A 16004-nucleotide genomic window follows, 5' to 3' on the forward strand; every position below is an offset into this window, starting at 1 on the left:
AATTTCAGCCATAATGAGAAGGCACACTCGGCTAGGACACATGATCTATGACACAGCCTGGATGGTTAGTGTCGCTATGGTGACTTGCTTTTTACAAATAGCGCTGACAATGTCAAGTGTCGCTATGGTTGCAGATGAAAATATGTACGCAGTCTTCTCTTTTTTATGAGAAACATCAAGAACTGAATTATATCTGTCTCCATGGTAACCACAGAGTATAGCAGAGGGAAGAGAGCTCTTTATTTTGATCCTCGACTATATCTGAAGGAGCATGACAACACTACGAGAAAACGGGGGTGTTTAAAATAGATGGTGTGTGGACATAATCCTGGATCCTGATTTATAACAAATGGGCGTAAAGGTAGTTGATACTTTTTTATTTTAGCATAAAAGTAAATCTAGTTGCCCTGGATGAAGAGGATGTACATCTTTCTGCATAACTGAGCTTGCATATAGTTTCCATAACACTGATAGGAATAATTACAGGTTTAGGCATCAGATCATATAAAATCTTCATAAATTGTGCTAATTCTTTCACAACATTTTGAAAATAATTGAAAATTTAATTTAAGACAGTTGCCAGTATATCAGATTTCATAATCATGTTGCATTTGCTTAAAGCCTACATGCTGTTCTCTTAGTTTGGAGGAGAAGTTGGAATAACAAAAAAAAAAGAAAAGTAGAAGTAATATAAGCTTTGGCTAAGCTAATAAGGAACTTAATATGACTATATAAAACTATAATATAGGACTATGAGCTCTTCCTCCTCTTTTACACTTAAACGTACATTTCTGCATCATCCAACTCAGTCACTCCAACACGATGCTCCCTCCTCCTCCTAAACCAGCTGGTGGCAGACTTGTCTTGAACCTTGCAAGCAGTGATGCAACTGAGGCTCAGCCCTATGATTTACATGCCCTACTATCTGCTGTCTCTTTGCCTATGGATTAGAACAAGTGTGCACAGTTAAACTCATTTTATCTGAGTGAATGTAATCAATAGTTCGTTCTAGAGGAGACAACTACAATCTGATGTATTTATTGCATTTAAAGCTGAGATCATGTACAGTGTTAGATGTTGTTCTCACTGATCAGCTATTTGATGATTTGGATAGTTGATTTCTTACATTTTCAGTCACCACATACACATTTTTTTAATCACTGACTTTCAGAATCACTGTTTCCATCATCATAAAGACAAGTATGAAAAATCAATTTCAACCTTTGCTACAGTGCATGGTCTTTTTGTGAAGAATCCACCCCTGAATTTCCTTCTTTACCTCCTTTGCTGTGAAGATAGATACTTTATTTCAGAAAAAGCACCAAAACTGCTTTGAAAACAGCAACATGTATAGATAGTTGTAAAAGTCAATGTTTTCATTCTGCAGAAATTCTGGAATTTCTTAATTAACAGCTATAATGTTTGTGGATAAATATACCGGCTGCTTATATGATAGGGGAAAATTCCTCCTTGATATCCTTAATATTAAAATAGATCATTGATGTGGAGCTGCAACTCAGGGTTACTTTTGTTGCAAATTGTTTTCTCAGAAAATTCAGTGTCATGACACTGCAAGTTTGAGGACTAACCATAGAGTCTATGGCATAGACTAAAAATAACCAACAAGTCTAGAAATACACGCTTATCCCCTCCAGGGAGGCTGATCAAAAAGGATAAAATACACATACTTAGATTTGGGTTACATAATTTGGTTTCGTTATTTTTTACTTGAAAATGTTCTTGAAACCATGACAATAAACTTACCTAAAAGTCAAACAGATGTATCCCCACTGCCCAATTCCGCTGTGGTTCGTGGTGGGCGTGTCGGTCGGAAGGGGCGGGGTCGTCGCCAAAGAGGAACAGCTACCTGCCAGCCTTTACTCGGGTTGCAAAAAACCCCAAGCATCTCAGAGAGCGTTTGATAAATTGTTCTGCGCGTCCCCTCCGAGTGCATAATTTGCGTTTAGTCTCAGCTCCGCCCGCCTGTGTTAACTCGGTACGTGTAAGAAACACACACAGTCTGAGATGTCGACGAATCATGCTCAACCTCAGTGTCTTCCTTACATGCTGAAGCCCTGTGCACGTTTCTGGGCGAGGGATCAGTAGACGACCGCAGTAAGCGCTGCTTTTCTGCAGGTTTGTTTTTCCAAAAACTCTCATTTCTGCATGATCCTGAAGTATAAACGTTGTATCATTTAGCCTGTTTGCCCTTATCCGTTTATATAATTACAATCCTACCGCTGACATTACGTGAACAGCTGTTTTTCCTCTTCGCTGTTTTCACGTTATTTTCTTGCATGTGAATATTTTACAGTCGCAACGTGTTCGGTGTGTCTGCTGGACACACCTCACAAACACCACACACTGTGTTAGTGACTTGCTTTGCACAGCTCAGTAATGTCAATTCAAGCTAGCTGATGTGTGGTTTGAGTCGAGCAGGCTGACAGGCCCGGTGACAAACACCTTTTCTTTTTAACGTGAGAGGATATGCGCAGTTTTCTTTCTACCTTGTTATCAGGTATCCGTTTTAGATTCAACGTGAGATTTATTCAGTGAACCAGGCGTCGTATCAACAATTTAAATGCGCAGTAATAGCTGTCTCTGTGAATGCTTATGTATGCGCACCTTCAGCATTATTGTGTTTTTTTTTCCTACAAAAAATAAGTAGAATCATCCATGGGCTAATACTCTCTAAAATGCATTAGACGTAAACATGTTTGCTACTTATTCCTTATTAACAAACATCTATATCTTTGCAAGACCTGAGCTCAGGGATGATGCTTGCAGAAGTCCAAACTGTTTTAGCAGTATGCAACTGGTTTTAGTGGGCGGTGCTGGATGTGTGTGGGTGGATGCATACAGGGGAGCTGCTGAAGACTGGTTACACACTAAGGAGTTTTAGTACATGCTGGACTCTGACTGTACTACCTGGATGCTGCTACAGGCAGTCTTTTACTGTGTGTGTGTTTTGTTTTTATTAGCTGCCACAATTAAAGGTGAAATGACAGAATTATTGCTGAACAGAAATCTCACATGCACTAGTCAACTGAGTATTTCTATCTTTCAGGGTGTTGGCTGGATTTTTTTTTGTTTTTATTAAGATGGCATATTCGATTTGTTTTCATCATTTTCTTCCATATTACAGCAGAATAATTGGTTAGATGTGATGTCAAGACAATGGTTGACAGATTAGCCAGTAGTAGATCACATTTTAAGGCTCAGCCATAATCCAAATGTAGTGTTTAATATTTGTGTCCGTGCATTTGTTAAATGAAGTGAGGCTGATTGTGCAACCCCCCCCCCCCCCCCCTTCTTCTTTTAGCAGATCCAGGGAGAGGAGCCTGTTTGCATTCCTCTGCAGGTGCAAAACAATGGAGGTGAAAATCGATCAAGAAGAAGACATCACATTCAGCAACACTGACACGAATGGTAACACATTATTAGAAATACAAATGGACCGCAATGTAAACTGCATGAATTTATGTATTTATTGTGAAATTAACAGTCTGCGCAGTGTACAGCCACGCCACAGTGTTACAGTGGGAATATATACCTGCTAATATTTCACTCAAGGGAAGACTAAAAGGGAAAAAAAAGGGATCATTTCTGGCTGGTTCGACGTAGCATGTGGACATGTCAGATGGTTGAGGGACTCTCGTGTCCAAGATACTGCTGTTCAGGGGGCCCGAGCAGATATGCCCTTATCTTAATCCAGGAAGGGTACATGGTGGTGCTGGTCTAATTCCAGGAAACATTTGGCTGCTGAACTAAATCAGCTACCACCACGTTTTTTTCTTTTTTTTAAATTATTATTATTAAATGTCTGTCCCTGTTTAACTCTGTCGTTGTTATGGTTTTAAATGATGATTTCATTCAAAATATTGGTGAGATAAAAAAAAAACTCACACAAAGTATATTTTAACAATCGTAAATCTGTGTGAAAATAAATACATCATGTAATCATTTTATGTGAGCAGGCTGCACAAACGTTTTGATATTTGTCGTCGAAGAACAGTTTCAATGGAATTCTGCAGGAAACGACTCACCTGTGACCTTTTCCTGCATTCATACCACGTGTTGGATTATTACATATTAAATGTCATTGTTAAACTGCAAAGGATGGAAGCCTTAACTTACTGTTTCAAAAAGAATTATTAACATATCATTTTTGATACTTACCGGTAATCATGATTAAAGGATGGCCGTGATATAGATTTATGCCCCAGTTGGAAGATGTTGAATTGTGCAGACTGGAGTAACAGGAGTCGTAAAGGGGCGTGTGTTGTAACTTATGGAAGCGTTGTACAGAGTTCTTGCCAGGCTCAGGTTTGACCTCAGGTGTCTTCCTCTCAGGTAAACGGCCAGCTGAAGACATGGACGAGGAACAGGCCTTCAAACGCTCTCGCAACACAGACGAGATGGTGGAGCTGCGTGTGCTGCTTCAGAGCAAAGTAAAAAAAACAAAAAAAAAACTTAACACCAAATGTGTTAATAACCAGACACAATTATCTCTAAGAAAAATCCTCTTTGTGCTACAGAATGCTGGTGCTGTTATCGGAAAGGGAGGAAAGAACATAAAAGCTCTTCGCACAGACGTAAGTAAACGGATTAAAATGCTGTTTCAAGTTCAGAAAGGACTGTTGTGATGTTTAACAGTAAGTAGATTATCACTCAGACGCTAAGATTTCTCGCCAGAAAGGTTTTGACATTAGAATGGAAATATACTGTACAGTACATCAAAGATCCTTTTTGTATAACAGATGAAGTTGTCTCATGTGGACAGATGAGGGAGAGCGTGCTAGGTGTGTTTGACTTTTCAGTTTCAGCCTGGTTCCAGTTTGACGTTGAAGTGACGACAGACTGGATTTAATCTCTTGTTTTTTCCAGCCGTGCTCCACGCTGTTTTGGTACCTCTGTTTGTCCAGGTCACACTTCTTGTTCTTCTCCACTCAGCAGAGTGTCATCCATTTCACTTTTCGGTCACAGTTTAGCGTGTATTCAATTAAAAATGTATTCCTTCTCCCCCTCTTCCCTTCTTTTGTACTTATGTTTTCTTTTTATTTTTGGCCACCTTCCTCCGTTCCCCATGTACTGGATCGACTTGCCTCTCCTGCGTTGGCCCAACCTCTACCCGCCCCTGAACGCCCGCCCGCCCCGCCCCGCTGCCCACCTGACACTCCCGGTTGGCCCCGCCCATAAACCGCGCCCCTCCTTAAATGGGCACCTAACTTGACATCTTGTGATTGAATGCCCCCGCCCAATGCCAACCTCCTCCACCACAACCACCACCACCAACACAACCACCACCACCTCCACCTCGGCCCATGCAGTACAATGCGAGTGTATCTGTCCCAGACAGCAGTGGCCCAGAGCGGTATGTCCCACCAGTTATTGCCCTACTGCCTGATTAGAACAGTGAAACTCATGTCTTTGATAACCTGCCTTCTGTTTCATTTGAACATTTTTTATACATCTATGACAGTGAACTCCCCCCCCCCCCCCTCCCCCCACTCCCCCACCCCCCACACACCCCCGTCCTCCATCTGTTAGAGACATGTTTTGTTCCCCTTGATTTTTATGTCCATTTAAAGCATCTCCATTGAGTCGGAGTTGTTGTCTCTTATAGTTTATTTTCACCGAGTACAACACCTGCACCTGACACTTTAGATCTGGATCAGGTACATGAAATCATGTTGGACATGTTAGATGCACGTTTTGCCTGTGTTTTTAAACACACTCCTTTCTTTACAGTTAGGTCCAGGTTTTTTTTTTTTGTTGGTTTTTTTTAACTAACCATCTGAGTGTTCTCGATGGAGATCTTTAGTTAGCTTAGTGAGTGGAGGCTCAGTTCACAGATAGCAAAGTCTCTTCAGGAGTGATAGTCCCCTGATTTTATACAGGAAACCATCATTGGATTATTAGGTTTTTTTTTTACAATTGAAGCTGCTTTCATGTAAGCATTCCTGAAACCTTCCAGACTCACTTCTTTAACATTTATCCCTCTCAGTGCAACGTTTACCACAGGGAGGGGTGGGGTGTGTCTCGCCATGATGTAAATGACAGTTTCATGCCTTAATGTCAATGCTACATGTAATTGGAGTTATTTACACTATCAACAAGATTTACTCACGTCTCCGGCTGCGGCGATCACACATCAGTTCACTTCGACTTCAAACTTTTATTTTTATCCGAGGCTTTTGGAAGGAGCTGCTTAAGTTACCTGATTTGGTTGCTTTTTGAGAACAGCAGATCTTTGTTTTGTCTTAGCTTCGAGAACATCAGACACTCAAGGTGTTGTTAACCTGCCGTAGACTTAGAATCCAGCTAGCAGCAGCTGCAGCTCAGCTCTTGCTGTCCTCACCTACATTCAGAGTCCAACAAAGAGTGTTGAAAAAAAAGAGATCTTTAACTTGAAACTGCTCGGTTCCATGTTTTTAAGTACGTTTAATCACCAAAACATGTTCACAGTGGAGTGTAGGAGACCTTCCTGGATGATTGCACTTATTGATAACTGATTATTTTAAGAATCCTTGAAGTGAGTCAATTCTGGGTCTTTGTCTGACTGGAATTAGAATCATCAACTTTAGTTAACTTGAAGGAGGTAGACATCTTTTTTTCCTCACTCTGTCCTCTTTGGCTCTGTTGGTCCATCTCCCTGCACCTTCCTCCTGCCTCTTCCTCCCCACACCGTTTTCAGCATCACTGTCCATGATGTCTGACAGAGCGCTGGCTCCCTCCTCAGTCTGCCACTCATTGATGTCGTCTCTTTATTTAATTGTGCTGCATCCCTTCTTTTGAATTTCTCTCAGGCCACATCCGATCAGAGCCGCCTGCTAAACCTTTCATAACTGTCCCCCCCCCCCCCCCCCCCCACCCAATCTCACCTCCGACCCCTCCACCTCCTGCTCCTGTCCTGTGCCACAAAGTAGTTGGTAACCACTCACATCCCCCCCCCCCCCCCCCCCCCGACACAACCCCTCTGCTCTGTTACTCCTCTCTCTTCTCGCCCCACCTCGTCTCCTCCTCCTCACCTCAGCCCCAAAGCGCTCCCCACCCCCTCCCCCTCCCCACCCCCTCCCTATCTTCCCTAAACCTCAGGTCACAATGGAAAGGTGTGCTGGAGGCCCGGTTGTTGTGTTTGAGTTTTCTTACGTCCCTCTTCCCCAGCTTGCTGGTGGTGGGATGGGAAGGTCTCTCTCTCTCTCTCTCTTTGTCACACCCCCTTCCCCAAGTCTGTGTGGCCCCGCCTCACGTTAATCTCAACCTTTAAAGCTGTCCATCCTCCAAAGACTCTCCCTTTAAAAAAAAAAGATGAAAAAAAGGACTTTAGACTGAGTGCATGCATGACTTTGTTGTTCAGAGAATTATAATCTGGAATTAGTAGAAGTTTTTTTTCCCCCCGTTTTCCGTAAAAAAATCTCGGGAAGTGTTTTCTGGACTTCTTCAAACATTTGTTAGCAGGTTTTTGCATTTTGGTTCAAATGATTGTCCGTGTTGTAATATCATGCTTCCTCTTTGCAAAAAAATGGTTTCCAACAGGATCCTGAGTGTGAACGCTAGCATTGACACAATTGGAGAGATTCTGCTGAAAATCATTCCAACGTTAGAGGAGGTAAGGCCCCGATGTTACATGAAACAGACGCGTACATTTACACTGGTAAACGTTTGATTCAAGTTTGGAAATATGGAGGTTGATGAAACCATGCTATCATATATTAGATGAAGTGTTCAACTCCAAAAAACTTCTCTGTTTAATCAACAATGAGACGGGCTCCAGGCTCTACTGGTCTTACTTCTGATGCTTTGTGTTTCTGTAGTACCAGCATTACAGTGGAATAGATTTTGACAGTGAGCTTCGTCTGCTGATCCATCAGAGTTTGGCAGGGGGCATCATTGGGGTCAAAGGCGCAAAGATAAAGGAGCTGAGAGAGGTAGGGAAGTCACTTCTTTTTTTCTTTTTTTTGTCCATCGGCTAACTCTGCTGCTAACACTAGAAAAAGACTGCCTGGATTTTGAGGTTTTAAGGTGTTCATGTTTTGATGCCGCAGAACACCCAGACTACCATCAAGCTGTTCCAGGAGTGCTGTCCTCACTCCACTGACAGAGTGGTGTTGGTGGGAGGAAAACCAGAGCGTGTCGTTGAATGTATCAAAGTTATCCTTGAGCTGGTGTCAGAGGTGAGTTTACCTCCTCAGTCTTGAGAACGTTTTTCCAGCTTTACTTCTGTCTGTAAATCTCCTCTGTTGTGTTCAACAGGCTCCCATCAAAGGTCGAACCCAGCCTTATGACCCTAATTTCTACGATGAGACGTACGATTACGGCGGTTTCACCATGTTATTCGAGGAGAGAGGCAGACGACCCATGGCGGGCTTCCCCATCCGCGTGCGAGGGGGCTTTGAGCGCATGCCCCCCGTCCGAGGCAACAGACCCATGCTTCCCTCCAGGAGGGACTACGACGACATCAGCCCGCGTCGTGGTCCTCCACCGCCACTGAGCAGGGGCGGGCGAGGAGGCAGCCGTGCACGTAACCTGCCTCTGCCCCCGCCACCGCCGCCAAGAGGAGGGTGAGGAGGGGTCCTAATTGCAGAGGATTTTTTTTTTTCACAACACCTTCAAACCTGTTATCTCTGATGTCTTTAGGGCATTCATAATATGCATTTATGACACCGTAAAAATCCAGTTTGTTTGACAAGTTCGGCCGTCCCGGGCTCTTTTTCCCTGGCATGGTGTGAAAAGTTGGGCTTCGGTACGGGACGGTTACTCACGCACAGAAGCTTTAGTCCTACAAGGGGGCGCCCTGGGCTTATATCTGACCTGCTCCTTTTCTGAACGGCCAAGAACTCTCTCTCTACCCAAATTCTAAATGGTCTGCCATCCTAAAAAAGAAAGGCATCAAAAGCCAAATAATAAACCTACAGTTTAGAAGTTAATCTGAAACAATCGACACAACAGCCAAAAAGGACCAAACCCCCATAACATTACAACGATGTTTTAAAATTTTTCAAAAAAAAAAAAAAAATCATAATTAATTTTAATAACCTAAACCAGAGCTCACGTGAAATCTATCTTTTCTCCCTGTCTGTCTTTGATTGCAGGGGCGACCGCTTCTCACACGGCAGCTATCACAGCAGCCTGGACGACAGACCGAGGTGAACGCGGGGCAGCAGCGTCACTAGATGAGTTCATTTCAAAAGCACAGCAGCAGATAAGGCTGAAAGTTATGTCAGGGCAGAATGTCTCCCAGCAGCTGAGGCCCCGGTCTGATCACAGGTGGTCAGTAGAGTGTTCACGTCTTTCAGCACTCAGAGCTGAGTGTGTGAATAGAGCAGACGTCTCTTGTTCTCTGCACAGTACAGGGGGGGGGGGACAACAGAAGCACAATGGAGTTTATGCTCCTAGTGTCAGGTTTATATAAGAAAAGATGGAAGAGCAACCGAAACACAAAGGTCAACATTTTGATTACAAAAATACACAAGATTGATGCACTGTATAGAAATGAGCCGCAGCTCGATAATAAAAGTGGACTTTGTAAAACTTAAAAAGTAGTGTTGCTTGTTTTGAGAGTTATTGCACTCAGAGATTTTGCACATCTATTCATGCACTATTATTGTTTCTGGTCATATTACTGTGAGGTAGTTAACTGTCAAGTAGGTGAGTATAGAAGCTATGTTAATACGTGTGTTTTTGCTCTGTAGTGACAGAAGAGGCAGAGGAGGAGACCGTTATGACAGCATGGTGAGTGTCGTCTGTGTACTGCTGCTGCATGTCTGGAGCTTCCTGCTCATGCATCCATGGTGTTTATTTATTTTTATTTTACAGGGACAATGCATATTTAAAAAAAACAAAACATTCCTGTAAATATACCAGAGTTAGCCAAAAAGCTAATGTTGTGGATTATTTGTCATGATTGGACTTCCTTGTGTCTGAGTGTACTACAAGCATGAAGACATGAACACTGTGCTGCTTTCTCACTGTGTACGCACACTGATCTAGGGCCTGTTGTTGCCTGGCAACAGTTGTCTCCTTGGTTACCACAGTGCAGCTGAGTACGTAGTCCAGAGTTCCACCCGGCTAGCAAATGAACTTGAGCTGAAACCAAAGCAAGTCCTGAACAGGTTCCCCTCAGGTCTGAGCTGCAAGGGAAAACAAAACGACTGAGAAGAGAAAAACCAATGAGTCATTCATTAATATTTAAGGAATAACGTGTTGTGCTAAAGAACAAAGGCCCAGACTTATTAACTCAATGCAAATGAATTTTCAGCCGTTGGAGCCTTAAAAGTTCTTAAATGAAAGTATGACCAGAAGATATGTTTCAGGAAAGGATTAGCTCATTGCTTTTCTTCTCCTCAAAAGTAGAATCTAAGAAGTGTTAAAATCAAAACATAGCTCTGTTTCACCGAGATGCCGGAAAGATTCCTCTGAGAGTTCCCACTATATTTCTAAATAGCTTCATGCAGTTGCTTCACCTTTGTCGGCTCAGTTTCATCCTACAAATCCTCACCTCCCCCCACGTCCGAAAGGTGCTCTATTGGATTGAGATCTAGTTACATGGGATGCCATTCTATTACTCTGAACTCAGGCGTGTTGGCTGAAGCAGCTTTTAAAGGAAGAGAGAGAGAGAGAGAGAGAGAGAGAGAGATTTCTGTTGGAAGTAGCCGTCAGAAGACATGGATGCATTTGAACAGACTGTAGCATGTTGATGATGCTAAATGTTTAGAGACTAAATGTATCACTTTAACTAATCGCCAGCTTGACCCATAGACACATTACAAGACTTACACAGAGATTCTTGTTTTGAAAACCAAATTCTGATCCTTGTAGTGTGAGCATGACAAAGCAGAAATGTATTTGGGTCAAACCAAAAAATCAGCTACTTTCATGGTCTCTAAAACACTAAACACTGGCATTATTCCTTTTTTTGAGTTTTACGAGATATAACAGAGACGGGAAATATGGGGAGGAGAGAGCAGGTTAGACGCATCAAAGGAGCAAGGTAGGGAGTTGAACCTGCGGCTGATTGGTCGAGGACTGTAAGCCTCTGTATGTTGCGTCTGCTCTACCAACACAGCTAAACAAGCTGCTAAAAGTGCGTTATGTAATGTTTCTTGGTCTGTTCCTTTTCTATTAAATGCACGATTTGAAACTAAACTCACACTGTTAGGATGTCCTCGGAGTTCTTCAGGTAGTGTTCTGTGGCCTGCAGGCCTCAGATCTCAAACCAATAATGTCCTTTTCAGGTCGAATGGAATGAGATATTTGAAGCATGAATGTCACTGAAGTATGTGCAGGGAATGCTTAACGCCGCGGAGTCAGCACAGACTCGCATCCTTGTGGAACATTTCCAGCATCATGCTGAATCCATGCCTCAGAAAAGGATCCAGTACCCACCAGGATGTTTGGGTTATGTGTTAGAGTAGTGTGTGGTCTGTTATCATGTCACTCATATCGTTTTTTTTTTTTTTTTCTTCAATCTGTCCTGACATTCAGAGTGGAGGCGGATATGGTGAGTGTTGATGTTTATTGAATCAAGCTCACATTTACAGTTTTGACTGTTTGATTGTAATTGTACATTTTATTCTTGTTTTACACTCTGTTATTGAGAGACGTGCTGCTCTCTCACACACAAACACACACACACACACACACACACACACACAATGCATACAAACACTGTACACCCTGCTACCTGAGGGAGCGCCTGAGCTGTTACGGGGTCCGATGGTTCAAGGGTACCTCAGCGGTGCTCAGGAAGCAGCCTGGCGCCTCTCCAGCTCCAGATTTGAGTCTGCACCGGGACTTGAACGTTCAGCCCTGAGGTTCCCAAACAAAGTCCCTACAGACTGCCACCCCACTTTAAGTCACTCCACTCAGCAATGATTTTCATTACTGCAGGCTTTGTTATTGGTTTTCAGGTCCAAGGTTAGATCCTACACTCATACAGTGTCCTTGTAATCAGGCACCCTTATACAAGCCGATGCAGTTCAACAGCTCTGCCACACAACGTCGTTCTCTGTCAAGGTCATTCTGTTCAGTTTCAGTTTAAATTGACGGAGAAGCTTGTTTAGAACTTCTTTTTTTTATTTTTTTAACTGCGGCCGTAGTTGGAGGTGATTTTGTTCTGGACTTCAAATGTTGTCCTCTCCAGTCACATTGCATAACATTGAAGAGCTGTTCTAAATGAAGTATATTCTCTAAATCACCTTATCAGGAAAAGAAAATGATCAATTTAATAGCAACGATAAATATTCACTCTACGCAGAGGGACTTTCTGGTTAATGTTTGGATTTCAGGGCTGAACTGTTGGATCATTATTGCACATTCACACACATTACAGTCTCGCCAAATCCTTTTGTTTGCCCTTTAAGTTGCTATAAAATCTGCGGACAGTGAATTCATATTTGCTCCAAGAAAACGTTTAAACGGTTCATTTGCAATAAGTGCTCAAAGCCATTTTGAAAAACAGAGTTCACACTTTATATTCTGTGACGTCAAACTTGTTTCTCTTCTTGGGGTGGAACTGGTTTTTTTTCCTATCTCACATTCTGCTCTTTTTGTCCTTGTGGTGTGTTTTCACTTTTCGCTCTCTTGCTTCCTTTCCAATGATTCTCTCAAAGACAACAATTCTTCCTGGGAGCACTTTCAGTCCGGTGAGTGGCAATAGATTGTAAGAGTCCAGTGTCTTGTTTCCTAACCTAAAGGGATTGTTTCATCTTGCTTGCTGCTTGTGTTACAGACAAACTCACCTTAAATGCTCCTTTTCACCTTTTGTTGTAGGCGGACGAGGTTCGTACAGTGATATTGGAGGCCCAGTCATCACAACCCAAGTCACCATCCCAAAAGATGTAAGTGTGCCACCAAATCTTGCAGAAAAGTCACAAAAGTGGTTAAATCTTTCAGAAAAAAAACATGTCAGAAGAAGAAATGTCACCCTCACATGGATGTCCAGTTGACCTGTGTGTGTGTTTGCGTGTGTTTGTTCTGCAGCTTGCTGGCTCCATCATCGGTAAGGGCGGCCAGAGGATCAAGCAGATCCGCCACGAGTCCGGTGCATCCATCAAGATTGATGAACCACTAGAGGGCTCTGAGGACCGCATCATCACCATCACAGGAACACAGGACCAGATCCAGAATGCCCAGTACCTGCTGCAGAACAGGCACGTGCTCCAGTGATTCCCTCCTCTCATTGTGCAGTGTTCTCCCCTCTTTCGCCTGCATGGACCTTTGGTTTTTTTTTAAATATATTTTCTTCTTAAATGTAAGTAAAGTCTCTCAGCCCATTTGTCTCACAGCAAGGTGAAACATTTGCAGACTTCATTTATAAAAGATGTAAATGATTTAATCAAATCATGATTTTGCTGTTTATGACAATAAATATTAGATGCAGCCCTAAAATACATTTATCTGCAAACATTCAGCCAGTCTCATGTTCAAATTGTGCTCATTATGCCAGAACATGCGTGTGTTTTTTCCTGTCCACCAGTATTTCATCTTTAAAAGCTTTTCACTGCACTCTTCCTCTCAGCCCCCATCACTAAATGGCTCAGCCCGTCTCAGCAGTCGTATTGCTTTTCGCAGACAATATTTATCCTCAGCCTTGACCTTGGCTTTTTTTTTTTTGTAAGATAACTCACAGTTGTGCTCCACATGAAAAATGTCTCCCAGCATTATCAGCTCCTGACCCATGTCATGGTCCTGTTGAAATAAGTACTCTTCATGTTTTGAAACGTCCCTTACCTTTCTATCTGTCTCTTATTTCAGTGTGAGGCAGTACTCTGGTCGCTTCTTCTGAGGACATGGAAGTAGTGGAGAAGATTGAAGCCATGCTGCCAAACTGTTTGCTCCTTCTAATCAGAGCCTACATTCCTCCGCTTTGGGTCCATGTGCCCCCTCCCCAACATATCAAAAAAAAAAAAAAAAAAAAAGTACATCTATAAAGAGCAATTTTCATTCTGAAGGAGTTTTTAAAGAAAGGTGTTAAGCTGCCAAAATTCGGAACGAGGATTCAACTTCCTGTTTCTGTGCTGGTGAACTTATTTTTGCGTACCGAGTTTACTCGTCGGTGTGATAACTTTTTGTGTCGTGAGCCCCGACCTTTATCTACAGTATTTCAGTACAGCATGCAGAATGTAATCGTTTTGTAAGGAACTCTGTGATTTTACCTTTTTAAAAAAAAAAAAAAAAAAAAAACAATTCTTGTAGTTAAAGCACACTCTTCAAGATAGAGCTCTGAAGGAACTCTGAAGATACCTGCTCTCTGAGTGGTTAAAGTATGGAACGTGCAAAAGGCTAAGCTTGCATTTTTTTTCTTGCTACTACAAGATAATTTAGCTTATTGTCTTGTGATAACTGCTTAGTTTACCTTGTTTAAAAAGAATAGAAGAATGGTTAATTTCTTGAGATTTTCTAATGAGAAACAGAGATTGTCATTTGGAGGAAGTTCTTTAACTGGATAAAGCTTTATTTAAAAGCAGGATATTGGGTGAATGCTTTTCATGTTGACGTATTCAGAATCAGCATATCTTCAAACAGCATTATGAGTTTGATTATCTAAAGATAAGCAGTTAATTATATCTATCTAATCAAAGTGTCTTTTTCTAGGTTAACAACGCATCACTGAAAAAACTATTGCTGCAATGTGTTGCTTCTTTATCGTTCAGTGAAAGGCGTGTTGTTGTTTTTTTATGATGACAGAGTAAACGTCTCCATAAAACAAAAGGGCCGTGTCCAGGATTTCTCAAAAGAAAAAAAACAAATCTTTTCTTGAGACCAAAAGTAAAAAATCCTCTGATTTTCTTAGGTCTGATTTATTTTACTAACAAGATACTTAACAGAGGATCAGACAGGTTTCTTTTAATTAACTTGTGACCTCAAGAAAAGAAAGTTGAGATAAAAAAAAAAATCACCAAATTACTTTAGTTATCTTGTGATCAGGAGTTGATCATTTCTTTATCTCTAAAATAAAAATGAAGACATTTTTTTTTATATGCGCTCATGGAGTCATTTATCTCATTTCAATACGTGAGTCAATATTCAATGACGTGTCTTCTTAAGGTGAAAGTCATTTTGTTGGAAAAACTAAACCATGTGATTTATGGCATAACAAAAATAAAATCGCAAGCCAGACTGTTCTCAGCTTTTGTATTAAATAACACATTTAAGTGATGTTAGCGTCTACTTGACAACCAACATCCCTTTTCAACTTTTTTTAATTTTTTTTTTGCAAGAAGGGCTTCAATGGAGTAGTTTGACATTTTGGGGCAATATGGAAAGGCCTTTGAAGGTCACTGCCACTCCTTTATTTTTGAAAGAGAGAAAAGGTGTAATCTTCTTGTTTGGTTAGGTAACCAACTCCTCACCAGAAATGTAATAAACCTATTTCCAAAAACAGTATTCTTTTGTTTTAAGTTTGAGTAAATGTGCCATTAGTAAGCTAAATTACAATGTGAGGGTGCTTTGTTTTTCATTGAAACACAAAGAGTTGTATAAAGTGTATGTGTATATTTAAATAGAAACAGTCATTTCATGAGTGCCCAGAATACATGAGAGAACATGTTCATCTTCTTTATTTGTAATGCTGTTTCATTTATTCTCTTTCACTCATTCTGGTGGACGAGCTGGAATGAAACTTTCTCATCAGATTTGTTGATTGACTAGACAGTTTGTAACATTTTCCTCTAGAAAAGGCTGTCATTTCAAGATGCAGCTTTGGGAGTCCATGAGTGAGATTTCCTCTCTGTTCATATTTGTATCTCAGTGTCTGATATCTGTACTTACCTGCAGGTGTTGACTAAATAAAGTCTTTGTTCTCAATGTGTATGCTCTACTTGATCTCTTCAAATGAACAACAACTTGTATGTCCAGTTGACGTTTTTTGGTTTCCAGTTCCAACGAACGTGAAATGTTTAAGCCTGTCGCTCCAAATGTCCCCATGCATCCGTAGTTTAACAGGCCAACACCGGAAATTTATTCCCATAATGTAATAGTGAAAGCCCACACGGTTTCCC

The 16004-nt window shown here is 41.6% G+C and overlaps 1 protein-coding gene across 3 annotated transcripts; it reads left to right on the forward strand.

Annotated features, from left to right (window-relative positions):
• The first annotated feature begins 1993 nt into the window (after positions 1–1993).
• On the forward strand, positions 1994–15814 carry hnrpkl (heterogeneous nuclear ribonucleoprotein K, like). Of its 3 annotated transcripts, none has more exons than XM_079364500.1 (16): positions 1995–2136; positions 3326–3429; positions 4354–4451; positions 4539–4595; positions 5331–5374; positions 7540–7612; positions 7818–7931; positions 8049–8177; positions 8257–8564; positions 9096–9149; positions 9696–9735; positions 11488–11503; positions 12615–12647; positions 12775–12842; positions 12985–13154; positions 13759–15814. In XM_079364500.1, exons 2-16 carry the CDS (start codon positions 3372–3374, stop codon positions 13787–13789), a joined length of 1293 nt encoding a protein of 430 aa, XP_079220626.1. In that variant the 5' UTR covers positions 1995–2136; positions 3326–3371; the 3' UTR covers positions 13790–15814. The 3 variants fall into 3 exon arrangements, with proteins under 3 accessions (XP_079220627.1, XP_079220626.1, XP_079220625.1); XM_079364499.1 differs by having other exon boundaries at positions 1996–2136; positions 3323–3429; XM_079364501.1 differs by lacking the exon at positions 12615–12647 and having other exon boundaries at positions 1994–2136; positions 3323–3429.
• Positions 15815–16004: the final 190 nt, after the last annotated feature.

The sequence above is a fragment of the Symphodus melops genome (genome assembly GCF_947650265.1).
Source record: "Symphodus melops genome assembly, chromosome: 16".
Taxonomy (NCBI): Eukaryota; Metazoa; Chordata; class Actinopteri; order Labriformes; family Labridae; genus Symphodus; species Symphodus melops.